The following is a 13970-nucleotide window of genomic DNA, read 5'->3' on the forward strand; positions in this document are numbered from 1 at the left end:
TGTGGTAAGCCTGGGCTTCAGCAGAAGTCAGCTTGTGAAGAGCCCTGGCAGCTCTGCCAAGAGTTGGATCACTGGAAATGGACCTGCCCTGGAGTCGAAGGATGCCCAGGTCAGAGCCACAGATCTTATTGGCTCTAAGCTGAAAAGCCCTTCACTCAGCCCAACTTCCAAAGTGACCACTGCAGCTGAGGGTATGGTCAAGTAGGGTCAGCAACATTGCAGGCAGAACTGTAAATTTCTTGTTAGAGATGCCCCCTGCCTTTACCTGGCCAGCTCTCCTCCCAGGCCAGCCAAGTAATGAAAGTCAACAGGGTGCCTTCCCCTAGGAGGTTCACACCTCCCTTAGGATATACCCCATGTGAATAGATAGATAGGCCTGGGCCTCTGAATTTACAAGGCCTAAAGCCCACCAGATTATTATCAAGCCCCTTCTATCAGGTTCTATTTGCCTCTCAATCAGAAAAATTACTTGTAGCTTAGACAGCACCTTTCTTAGCTCCTCTAATAATGACTCTGTCTTTTGTTCTAGGCCCTGTCTAGTGCACTTGGGCCTCATTCCTTTGTAATCATAACCTCTACTCTACCACCAATGGCTCTACTCCCAACCTGTGTGTACTGATGGTCCTCTTCCCCACTTAATGCTGTATAATTGTTCAAACCTGGTAAATGCCACTCTTAGGATCATTGGTTACTATCCTCACTTTGTCTTTTATGACCTTGTCTAAATATGATCAGAGTCGGCAAACTTGGAAGGCTTCCATAGCCTTGGCAACTCATGACGACAGCCTAGGGTGGTTACTGGCGCCATAAACTAGAGTGTCAATTTGTTGGGTCAACAACAGGAGCCACTGTGCACTTGCTCCTCATGTGGGATCTCTGTCCTTAATGTGCTGTACATTGTGATTTAATGCTATAACTAGTACTCAAACAGTATGTTTCACTTTGTGTTTCTATGTGGGTGCAAACTGTTGAAATCTTTATACTAAATTGATCTTCTGTATATAAAGAGAATTGAAAATGAATCTTGATGCAAATGGAAGGGGAGAGGGAGCGGGAGAGGGGAGGGTTGCGGGTGGGAGGGAAGTTATGGAAGGGGGAAGCCATTGTAATCCATAAGCTGTACACTGGAAATTTATATTCATTAAATAAAAGTTAAAAAAAGAAAAAAAAAAACATGTAACGTAACAGCTGTGAGGAAGATCTTGTCATTAGCATTCACAAGGGCAGCACTGAAGGCTAGCAGCCCATCTCACTCCCCAGTGAGGGCCTTGCTATGACTGGCTTCACTTGGGCATGACAACACGAGTGCCCAGTGGCTGTCAAGGAGTGTGGGGGCGACACGGCAGCCCTTGCACTGCAGGTCCCAGGCCGATGCTCATTCCACCTTCGTTCACCCCCATTTACAGATGGAGAGTTCAATTTCCCAAGGGAAAACCTATTTTTAGATATAAAAATAGTTCTTTTACACTGAGCTTTTCCAAATTCCCCATTTTGAATTTCATGCTGTCGAGAGTAAGACAAATAAACCCAATCCTCATTTATTCATTAGGCTCCCAGAGACCTCCTGACACTGCTCCTAACTCAACTGCTTAATAAGAAGGCAGGCATTCACAGGATATGAGAATACGTTTACTATGCAATTCTTTTTTTAAAAACCCAACTGTAGAACAACCAAATTACACATATTTATAGTGCACAACATGTTTTGATACAAGCATACAGTGAAATGATTGCTCAAGCTAATTAACAAAGCATCGCTTCACACACTTATTCTTTTCTTCACATGTCTAAAATCTACTCCCTGAGCACGTTTTAAGCATACAGTACATTCTTATCATCTACAGTCACTGTGTTGCCCAACAGATTTCCTGAACTTATTTTTCTTGTTGGGATTCTCTCATACAGAAAACTTCCTTTTTACATTTAAAACAGAATTTGAATTATAAAAATATGATTTGTGTGTTCGTGTTAAAAAATACCCACAACCTAAACTGAAACACAGCAAACCAGCCCCAAATGCAGAGTCTGTGTACTGCGGCCTCTGTGGGAGTGCGTGTGTGTGTGCGTGCGTGCGTGTGGGCAGTTCTGCCTCTCACACCTCCACGCTGTCACAGGGCTCGCCTTCTGTTCAGGGGCTTCCTCCTCATCAACGCCCAGACTTCCCCCTCTTTCTCATTTGTTTATCTGATTTCAAACGCAGTCAGCAGAAATTTGACCCCTACAGAACAAAGGATACAAACCTCAGAAGGTCAAATTCAATTTCCTACTTAGTATTCCAGTTAGGTTATGCCGACTGTAACTAATATCCTAGGGTTTAATTAAAACTTGGCTTCCTTGAAACTAACGAGTCACAGTATGGAACACACCGACACTGCCCTCCATTCTACACTCAACTCAGCTACCAAAATTTTACGCACCTGGTTCAGCATTTAACCGGCAGCTGTTAAGGAATTCGGCTGAGAAGTAGATATCAACATCACAGAAAAACATCAAGACCTCGCCTTTGTCCCATGCTCGGGCACCCACATTTAGTCCTCGTCCACGGTTAAATTCTTCATTCAACGAGACCAAGGTGTAATTGTGAAAATTAGACTCACTATGAGGAAAACACACACAACAAATGGTAAGTCCCATTAAAGGTAATTAACTCTTCCTTCAACATGACTTGCAAAATACGTTTTACAGCTGTAAAATTTTACTGGTTGATCCTACATTCACATGGGGAAGGAAGGCATCCGCTTCAGGGGTCTGACCATCACTGGGGACAGACATTCACTGAGGGCCCACACTTGAGGAGGCATGCTGGTGGTGTGAGGCTTACAGGGCTGTTACATGGCCACTGCCCTCTGGGATCTCGTAAGAAATACACCCACAGCAAAGCGGCCATCATGTTCTCTTCAACCACCTCCCCTACTCCCCAAGAGCAAGGATTTTGTTTTGTTCATTACTTTGGACACAGTGCCCCTCACAGAACAGGGGTTCAATAAATCTTAGCTAAATGAATGAATGCACAGCAGTTCTGAGAAGCGAGACTATGTGTGTCTGAAGCAGTTAGAGAAGATGTTAGAAGTGGAAGTACAGTGATTTATGTCTTAGTTAAAACCCTGGGCTCAGTGGCCAAGTGTAAAGGTCATTCCAAAGAATTACTCTCCAAGGCAAAGATGTAAGAAAGCAGAAAGCATTTCAGAGAGAGCATTTAGGGATCAGACAAATCAGATTAGAACAAAGGAACTCTAAATGGGAACAATGAGGGTCAGACTGAGGAGCACCTGCCATGCGAGGTTAAAGAACTTGGTAGTAGGGTAAAGGCAAGGAGTCAGCGTGGTTTCCGTGGTGGGGCAGTGATTTTCAGTGTCCATCAGGCTCCTCCGCAGACCCACTGAATCCAGGAGAGGAGGGGAGCCAAGCCTCTACATTTTAATAAGCCCTGCAGGTGACTGACATTAGAACTGCAGAAGCACTGCATCAGGAGACAGATCAGAAGGAGTAACACCCAGGAGGATTACTCTTCTAACAGTGCAGAGCCGGTGACAGAGACGGAAACAAAAACGCAAATGGGTCATCAAGGGACTCTGAGGGCTCTGACGCCCAGGAGCCTTCTCCCCACCTTACAGGCTAAGAATCTCTCCCTTTTTTTTGAGAAATATCCCAGTTCCACCCCGCATGCCTGGTACCAATGGAGGCACTGATCACAAAATACCCTTCACTCTCTATCCACCCCAACCACAGTTATTTCCTAGGGGCGGGGCCCAGGCTCAAGTGGGGCCAATCACAGTGGGGCCCATCCCACCTGGCCATAGTGACTGGCTCAAGAGCGGGCAGAAAGTCCTTCCCTGGGATTTTCTCAACTGGACCTGGGAGAAAGCTCTTTCCTCTCTGGTGGCAAAGCTGAGAAGATGAGGGCCCAGAGCCGCCAACAGCCACATCCCTCACCATGTGGAAGAAGCCAATCTGCAACAGGAGCATGCAGTCAGCATGCAGAGAAAAACAGACAAGGCGACAAGAGGGTCCTGATGGCATTCAAGCCTCTGGTCAGCGCCTGAGATGTCAAAGCTGTTTGGACTGCCTTCCCCAAATCTGGCTGTTAACACTCATTCTACTTCTGGGAGGTAGCCAAGACTCTTCAGTGGTGCTCCTAATCCCCTAGGCGAGCGCGAGGCAGGTGTGCTCATCTGCTTCAGCAACATCACGTGAGTTCTTGGCACTGAGCAGGTGATCAGGTAACAGTGAGGGAAGAGAGAGGGAAGAAATGGATGGGGGTGTGGAGATGGAGGAACTAGAGCTAGAGGGACAGAGGATGTCCTGTGAAGTAAGTGGGTGGGGACTGACTCCTCAGGGGGCTCAGAGGTGGAGAAGGGGTAAGAGACTGGTTCTCACGTGTCGAGCCCAGTGTCCCGAGTCTGAACGGAAAGGCCAGCAGGAGGAGGCGCTGGTGCAGGGAAGCAAGACGGGCAGTGTGTGTGTGTGCATCGTCAGGGACTGAGACTCACTCAGCTGTGCCCAGTCTTCTTCCAACTACCCCAGTCAGATCCCCAGGCAGTGCACCTGGAACACAGCAGGCAGGACTCAATGAATGTGAGTAACTCGCGAGAATGGTCAGCCAAACCTGACTCTTACAGAATGGCCACAACTAAGCAGGAGGGTAAGGAAGCATGTAAAAGATAGTTAGTGTGGTTAGAGAAGACAACCAACTCAGTAGTTTACAACGTAACATACTTACATTCGCCAAAATATTTACATTTTACAAACACAAGAAGAACATTTTAGAAGAAAGTACTGGTTAGGTTGTGAAATGTGAAAAAAGCAATCAAAGAGGATAACAGAGAAAAGGCTGAATCTGGCAGTTGGGTTGCACTTTTGGGCCCTTAATTTAGGAAGAAAAGGGCTGAGAAGGTAAACTAGTAATTGAGGAATTACTAATTCATTCATTCAAACCTCTGAGCACCTGCCATGTGCCAGGTACTACAGGGGTTCCTTAGTTACGGAACTACGGTTCAGTGAGGTTTGGCCGTGGAAGGACAGACACGTCACAGCAGCTACTGGGTACTGCGGAGTCAGCTGGGGGCTTCTTAAGTGTGCGGGAGTCTAAGCACCATTTGCTGGAGGGAGGGGGGAAGAAGGAGACTGAGGAGATGGAGGAAAGAAAGGGGTAAGGCAGAGCCGCGCTCTGGAGATGACATTAAAGTGAAGGGATTACATCTGGAGAAGGGGAAGCAGCGGCAAGTACACGGCAGGGAGGGGGCCACAGAGACGGGTCCTGCCTGCGAAGCAGCTGGGGAAGGTGACTGGCGGGGCTGCATGTGGAACGGGGAACCTGCAGCACAGCTGCCCACGCATTCAGCCAACGTTGAACACCAGCTGTTAACCAGCTCACTAAATATCTGAAATTCCCACGCTGCTAGTAATGTTACTATCGGGGACTTCACTGGGGATGGGGGTCACCAACCTTGTAACAGATTCTAGGATAGACTTGACTTCAGACAGTCCTTCTTGACCAAAGTACACTACAGTGAGATGAATCCTCTTGTCCTGATGAATGCAAACATCCCTATCAGAATTGAAAAATAAAGTTTGTTCAAGCAAACACCAGACAGCAACTACACGAAGCTTTAACAAGAAAACGAATGAGGCATTACTCATACAGAATGAAATCACATGAAGAACTGCGGAGAGAAGCAGCAATATCACTGGATTATTCCTAACAGTGCTCCAGCAAAGGCACAGGGCCGCAGTCCCAACTTCATCGCCATATTTCAAAACCAAGTTCGGAGCTTTGGCTTTGGGATTGCTTTCAGAATCAAATTACAAACTCTTCAAGGAAAATCAGTTTAGGACCAGATACATAAATATTCAAGTTCTGGATCAACAGTTATTTTTATCCTCAGACTAGGTAATTAAAAAAATTATACCAATTATCAGGGAAAAATATTTGCCATTGCTGAGATTATTTATTGAAAAGAACAATGCAGCCTCTGAATGCAAGTCCAAGAAAAAATGCTTTAGAAAATCAGATCTCAAGTGAGCTACTTCAAACAGGTAAAACTCTTGACTTCTACATACTTTGCTGCAGAACAGTGTTAACTAACTTTTTAAGTTCAACAATTTCAATACAAGAAGGACTATTAAAACTAGTACATTATAGTATCTAAAACATTAAAAATATTAGTGTTTAAAATACACTTTTCTTGTTATTCTAATGTGTAGTTATTAATTCTTTAACACTTCAGTATTTTAAAATAATCCATTTTAAAGTAATGTTTATTTATTCACTTTATTTGAAAGGAAAAGCAACACAGAGACAGAGATCTGCCATCTGCTAGCTCGATCTCCAAATACAGGCAACAGCCAGGAGCCTGGACTCCATCTGGGTCTCCCACCTGGGAAGCAGAGAGTCAAAGTACTAAGTACTTAAGCCATCATCTGCAGCCTTATCTATATGCATTAGCAGGAAATAGGAAAATGGATCCCAGGCACTTTGATACAGGATGTGGGGTGAAGCAATGCAAAAACTTTATTTTCTGTTTCTCAAGATGGAATAACTTCCTCCTATTTTTAATGACATGTTTGTAGTTCTAAATTTAGTTTTAAAATTTTATTTATTTATTTGAAAGGCAGGGTTATGCGGAGGGAGGAGCAAAGAGGAGGGGAGGGAGAGGGAGATGGGGAGGGAGAGGGAGATGGGGAGGGGGAGGGAGGGAGGGAGGGAGAGAGGGAGAGGGGGAGAGAGAGAGAAAGAGAGAGAGAGAATATATTGATTTTTTGTTCACTTCCCAAAGGCCAGCAGCAACACCCAAAGGAACACTATAGCCAGGGCTGAGCCAGGCTGAAGCCAGGATCCAAAAGCTCTATCCTGGTCTCCCATGTGGGTAGCAGGGGCCCAAGCACTGGGGCCATCATCTGCAGCCTTCCCAGGGCCTGGGCCAGAAGCTGAATTGGAAGCAGAGCAGACAGACTCCAACCAGCACTCTGATATGGATGCTGGCTTCACAAGTGGTGGTTTAACCTGCTACACCACAACACTGTTCCCTTATGTTAACTGAAACTCAAACTGTCCTCAAAGAGTTTCTTGGGAGATAGCAATGGACTGTATCTTGACTGGGGTAATGGGTTGTGGGCACCTATTTGTTAAAAGTCATGAAAATATGTGGATTTTATTGCATGTAAATTATGCTTCAATACAGTTGACTTTTAAAAACTTGTCCTAAAACGAATTCATACACAATTATATTCTAACAGTTGTCACCCTCAATTGATTTCATAGTTTAAACTGTCAATAACACAATATACATGTTTTATGGAAAAAAAAGAGAACTTCAAAAATAAAGTTCTCTTAAAGCCTATCAAATTATTCTGTAATTCTAAGAAATCATACTCAGTGATGATACATTAAGTGCATCTGCATGAAATGTGATTTTTTTTTTTTTAAAAAGATCTTGGCCTAATCATTCAGCACTGCCATTTACCTGAAGTTCTGCATAAACTGTGCAAATGCTTCAGTTCTCTCAGCAAGGGGCACAATGATATTTATAACGGATCTGGTAATGTCAATCATCTCACTCTTCACTTTCATGAGCGGTCCAAAAGGGCGGAAGAGGGTCACGTGTCTGTACTCCATTAGGTCTGCTGTCTTAAAGAAGAGTTCATACTGTGTGCCCTTATCTCTCTCGGTGCGATAGTAACCTACAGGACAAAGTTCGGAACGGAGACATCTCCAGGTCAGAGTTTATACATTCAGGAGGAAGACAAATTTCGCTTAGTCAAAGGCCAAGAGTTATTAAACCAGACAGTAAAGTTTGTATCTATTTGTGAAATATTCATCCCCATGGTACAGTCAGTAATAACTATTCATTAAAAAAAAAGAGGTTCAAATAATGCTCACTGTTCGGCTACTTTATTCAGTTCATAAATGATATTACTTTAATAATTATTTTAACCATTGTTACTTTTAATTATCATGTTAATCCAAATGAGAACTATTACTTTTTACAAGATTTTTTAAATACTAAAGCCTATCCAGAACAGTAATGATATTACAAATTACTCTCAGCAATACTCTATTCTTGACCCAAGAGCTAAAACTTCTACCGCTTGGTTTAGCTGAAACCAAGTGTTATGTCAGTGGCTTGGTTTAGCTGAAGTAGAGTGTTCAGTCAGTTGCTGATTTTATGAAAGGAGTCATGTGGTGTCAGTTTTGAGGAAGGGCCAGTCTGGTAAAGGAGACAGACAACAACACTGTAGTGTTTATACACACACACACACACACACACCCTGAATAGAGTGGAGTCAGACCAAGAAAATTCTGTATAGACTTAAAGGCTGTGATCTGACATGCCTTTTGGAGAAAAGTATGGATGTGTGTGGGCACTGTGATTTTTAAACACTGATACTTAGGAGACACTGGAGGTTAAACCTAGAGGCATGTGAGTCCCTAAGTCAGCATCTAGAAATAAGACAGTGAACAAGGTAAGACTGGGTCTCAACCCTCCTGGAGCTTTTAGTTTGGCAGGAACTAGGAACCAGGAGACGGGCAATGCCAAACCCCGCACCAAGTGCTGCGAGAGAGGATGCGGGTACGGTGACACGGGCACACGGGAAGCACTGCTGTCTCAGACCGGAGGGTGCAGATGACTCCCTGAAGAGGGAACATCTGAGCTGAAGTCTGGACGAGCAAGGGAGTTACTCAGCTGCTGGGGCTGTAATTATGTGGGGGGAGAGGGTGGGGGCACAACGGGGGAAAAGTGAGGATGGAGTATGTTCCACGCAGGGAAAACTGTTTAAAGTGACAGGATTCAAGGGGAAGCGTAAGAGAAGCAGCAGCTGCAGAATATGAAATGGGCACAGCTTCCCTTCTATGCAGAGCTGACGTGAGGACACTTTTTACATGTCACTCAGTTATCTGATTTCCTTGCAGCGTTCAACTCGGCCATAAGCTATGAACAGAGTGAAAAGACAAAGTTCTGACCTTGCAGAAAAATTAGAAGAGTTCTGAGAGAAACAATCCATCAAAGATAGCAGGAAGTGACAGCAGAAATAGAGGCAGCCATGGGGAGAAGACACCTGACACCACAGCAAAGCAGAGCGCCCTCCCTGGCGGCCTCCACAGACGTCAGTGAAGTACAGCAGGTGATAGCCACGCTGATTCAGGGTTAACAAAACTACCTGTGCTACACTATCTATGAAACTTTTCAGACACATTTATATACCAAGTGGTTTTAAGTCAACAATTAACTATGTGGCAGGGGATATTGAGATAGAGATGGCGGTAATTATTTCTGGTTATATCAATCGACACATATCTCAAATTTTTATAGCAGTGGTCCTTGACCTTTGGATCATGTACCATCTTGATGTAGAAAAATACCCCATATCCCTTCTGCAGAATATATTAGGAAAATATATTATTTCCTTATTTTTCCAAATGCCAAATACGCAAAACTGTGTATGCTACTTGATGTGTTTTCCTTCTTCCAAAATAGAAAACAAGCACTAGCCTACTAAATTAATTTTATCAAACTTTTTCACATTTTGAACCTTAGTGCATACATGCTAAAATATTTTTTTAAAAAAGGGACATTGAGACCATTTAATAAGAGGAATGCAAATCAGACACACGCAAATAAACACACATCCCACTAGGGCCCTTCAACCTCAGTGGTTAGTATTCTATTGTATCAGTTTACATTTATTCTATGTTCTGGTCTTTAGTCTTTATTTTTACTATGATCTTGTTATAACTTTTTTCCAAAGAGCCACTGCAAATTTTTGGTGAAATGAAATGGGTAGAAACATACATGCATTTATACTGTGGATAATGACCGACTTATATTATCAGCATTCAATACTTGCATTCTGTCAAATTAATATAACTACCGACTGGCGTATTTTAAATATTACCTTCTATGAAGTCATTTTCATTAAATAACAGTTTCTCTCCAAGGGGACCTTCCTCATCTTCCTGGTCATCTTCATCAGGATTATTAATGACCTCCAAGCCGGCTTCAATAACTTCGACCAGTTCATCTCGTTTGTCTTTTCTAACTGGCTTTTCTTCAGGATGTCGAGTGAGACCCATTTCCAACTGAAATACTTTCATTAAGGTAAAACTTTCAAAGGGAATGACCCCATACTCACTGGGTAGTTTGGCTCCTATGCTAACTTCAGCTTTGTCAATTTGGGAATGAAGGAACTCTAAAATATCACTAGGTGCTTGCTCTTTGTTGCCTTGATAGCCTACGCCATTAGACCCTCCGTTCTTTTTTTCTTGCAACGATCTCATCTTTTCACTCATTTCTTGTAATTCTTGTTTTAGCTGGGCGATCTGGCGTTTCAGACTGGCTGCCCTGGTTTGATAATGTTCTTCTTGCTCTTGGAGGAGGGCTTGGTAATACTCTTTACTGTAACTGTCTCCAGCAACACCAGGAAGAGACGCGTTGCCATCGGTCTGGGGGGCACATTCCAGAAGGTACATGAACAGCACCAAGCTGCAGAGCAGCGCGAGGCCCAGCAGCAGCCAGTGGGTCCGGGCGTGAAGAGTCAGCCCTCTTCTAGGCATTCTCATTCAGGGGCGCTTGCCTAGCAAGATGAGCTCCTGGCTTGTTCATACCTTTAAGAGCTAGAAGCAAAACCAGGATGTCCATCAAAGGTACCAAAATGAATTCTGCTGCAGCATAAAAAACGTCTTTCTTTGGTGGTGATGACTACTAACAGCAGTGAGAAGTTACACATACTTCCTGTGTTGTTACCATGACATCCAGAAAAAAGCAATCTGACCTATCAAATCCATTATATGGCTGGTGACCTTTCTGAAAGAAACAGATTAATACAGTCAGAGCTTTTAATTCCTTGGTTATGTATATAAAGTTGCTGGCAGTTTCAACAAACTTAACTATGTGATTAGTATATACAGAATATCACGAGAGATGCTAATATAATTTAGGGTATTGGGACAAATCATTAAGAAAAATACCTTGTAAGGCCAGCGCCGTGGCTTAATAGGCTAATCCTTTGCCTTGCGGCACCGGCACACCGGGTTCTAGTCCCGGTTGGGGCGCCACATTCTATCCCGGTTGCCCCTCTTCCAGGCCAGCTCTCTGCTATGGCCCAAGTGCTTGGGCCCTGCACCCGCATGGGAGACCAGAAGAAGCACCTGGCTCCTGCCATCGGATCAGCGCGATGCGCCGGCCGCAGCGGCCATTGGAGGGTGAACCAACGGCAAAAAGGAAGACCTTTCTCTCTGTCTCTCTCTCACTATCCACTCTGCCTGTCAAAAAAAATAAAATAAATAAATAAATAAATTTAAAAAAATACCTTGTAAAACACTAAAATACTATGTATAATACTTTTAAGCAATATGTCTACACACTCATAACTTTCTGAAGCAAAGAACATTATAATTATGTTCAGCGTAGTTTGTGTTATATAGATTCTACTGTTCTCCAATGATTTGAAAATTATATTGCCTATAACTCTTTATTAACATAATATTTCAAGTAATGCACCATTTCCTAACTAAAGCAGATGACCATGTGGGAACTGAATCTCTAAAAATTGTTCTTGTTATAGTAATAACTAGAGAGAACTATTTTATTCCCATTTATTCAATTCAAACAGTCTACCTCATTAATTTCTATTGCTCAACTCAGCCAATCTAGCAGCCTTAAAATTAAGTGGGAGGAATAACAATTTCAAAAGGTCACAGGCATCTGGAAAACACATTGAGAAAATATTTTTATATCCAAAGTCCTCCAGTAGATTATTTGAGCATGAGATCACATAATTTTTTTTCCACTGTATGGCAACAGATTTCCTACGAGCCTATGAGGCTGGAAAGGTTTGTGGTCTATATAAAGAGAAAAAATGAGTATTTTAATTATATTTATCTGCAGGAAAAAAGTTCAAAACCATTAATAAATTTACAAAATGACATGCTACCTTTCATTCTACAACCAACTGTGTGACTCCCTCATGTCTTTTTTTTGCTTATATTCCTGTATAAATCTCACGTCTAATCTTTTTATGAATGAAGATATACCTATTTAATCATACTAGACCCAAACTCTTTTAAAGTGAAACTTGGTAAGAGAACTAATAGTATGTACTCTAAATAGCATTAACCAATGGGGAACAGTATGTACTAACAGTATGTACTCTAAGTAGCATTTATCAATGGAGAATCTGTAACTCATTGTTTTTCTTTACACATACCATATCTTTTACATATAACTCATAAATGGGTAACTCTTAAAAAGTTTATTTTCAATGAAATAGAATAGAAAATATCAGCATGAATCATATCTAGTAGTTTTGTGATTATACAAGGGTACTTCAAAAAGTTGTGGGAAAGGGCCAGTGCTGTGGTGCAGCGGGTTAAACCTGTGGCCTGAAGTGCCGGCATCCCATATGGGCACAGGTTCTAGTCCCGGCTGCGCCTCTTCTGATACAGCTCTCTGCTATGGCCTGGGGAAACAGTAGAAGATGGCCCAAGTCCTTGGGCCCCTGCACCCACATGGGAGACCTGGAAGAAGCTCCTGGCTCCTGACTTCAGATAGGTGCAGCTCCGACCATTGTGGCCATCTGGGGAGTAAGCCAGCAGATGGAAGACCTCTCTTTCTCCTTCTGCCTCTCTGTGACTCTGCCTTTCAAGTAAATAAATAAAATCTTTTTAAAAATAAAGAGAAGTTTATTTTTTAAATTTAAAAAGTTAAAATTTTTTAATTAAAATTTTTAAAAATTTTTTTAAAATTTCAAAATCTGCACATAGGTTTTTCTGTACAATGAACATTTTCCATGAACTTTCTGATGATCTTCTGTATGCATAGACTGCAACATTTTTGCACCAAAATTAAAAGATAAGTATCTTTTAATTCCATTTTCCCATGAACTTTTGTGAGACCTCTCATGTATATTAATGAGATCTTTGTGTAAAGTGTATTCGACTGGTTTGTGACACAAAAATCCTGCAAAAACACTGGTGTGAAAATTATTCTAAAACATATTCCAAGCCATGCTTTCACGACAGCACAAACAGTACCTTTATTTTGTAGAGGAAAAGTCAGCTCAGAAATGAAAAGATCTGCAGAAGGTTAGAACTAAGAAGTGGTAGCATGACAGCTAAGGTCATTTATCCCCACCCCCACCCCGAGAAACCATACATGTCCTTAATATTACAATTGAATAGCTTCCATTTGCCAAGAAAAGATGCTGTAATTATTTTAGAATGCAAATATTAGTTGCACAGCTCTGTGGTTGCTAAAAAGAAAAAGATGTCAGTGAAAATCTTACTTTCTTAGTTCCTGAAAGAAATTCTTTGGTCACGTCCTAGGAGACTAGATTATTATTATTATTATTTTAGAAGTTTATTTATTTGGGCCGGCGCCGTGGCTCACTAGGCTAATCCTCCGCCTTGCGGCGCCGGCACACCGGGTTCTAGTCCCGGTCGGGGTGCCGGATTCTGTCCCGGTTGCCCCTCTTCCAGGCCAGCTCTCTGCTGTGGCCAGGGAGTGCAGTGGAGGATGGCCCAAGTCCTTGGGCCCTGCACCCCATGGGAGACCAGGAGAAGCACCTGGCTCCTGCCATCGGATCAGCGCGGTGTGCCGGCCGCAGCTCGCCAGCCGCGGCAGCCATTGGAGGGTGAACCAATGGCAAAGGAAGACCTTTCTCTCTGTCTCTCTCTCACTGTCCACTCTGCCTGTCAAAAAAAAAAAAAAAAAAAAAAAAAGAAGAAGAAGTTTATTTATTTGAAAGGCAGAATTGGGAGAGAGAGAGGGAGAGAGACAGAGATATAGAGATCTTCCATATGCTGGTTCACTTCCCAGATGGCCGCAATGGCTGAGGCTGTGCCAGGCTGACGCCAGGAGCCAGGAGCTTCTTCCAGGTCTCCCACGCAGGTGCAGGGGCCCAAAGACTTGGGCCATCTTCTACTGCTTTCCCAGGCCATAGCAGAGAGCTGGATCAGAAGTGGAGCAGCCAGG

The 13970-nt window shown here is 43.1% G+C and overlaps 1 protein-coding gene across 1 annotated transcript in view; it reads right to left on the reverse strand.

The window, feature by feature from the left end:
* CSGALNACT2 (chondroitin sulfate N-acetylgalactosaminyltransferase 2) overlaps positions 1–13970 on the reverse strand; it is a 54272-nt gene that overhangs the window by 24043 nt on the left and 16259 nt on the right. Inside the window, exons 2-5 of the mRNA XM_062214265.1 lie at positions 9895–10802; positions 7464–7680; positions 5447–5548; positions 2418–2596 (exon numbers count right to left, since the gene is read on the reverse strand). Coding sequence (XP_062070249.1) covers positions 2418–2596; positions 5447–5548; positions 7464–7680; positions 9895–10558 — 1162 coding nt within the window. The 5' untranslated portion in view covers positions 10559–10802. The remainder of the gene's footprint in view (positions 1–2417; positions 2597–5446; positions 5549–7463; positions 7681–9894; positions 10803–13970) is intronic.

Source organism: Lepus europaeus, chromosome 17, assembly GCF_033115175.1.
Source record: "Lepus europaeus isolate LE1 chromosome 17, mLepTim1.pri, whole genome shotgun sequence".
Classification (NCBI taxonomy): Eukaryota; Metazoa; Chordata; class Mammalia; order Lagomorpha; family Leporidae; genus Lepus; species Lepus europaeus.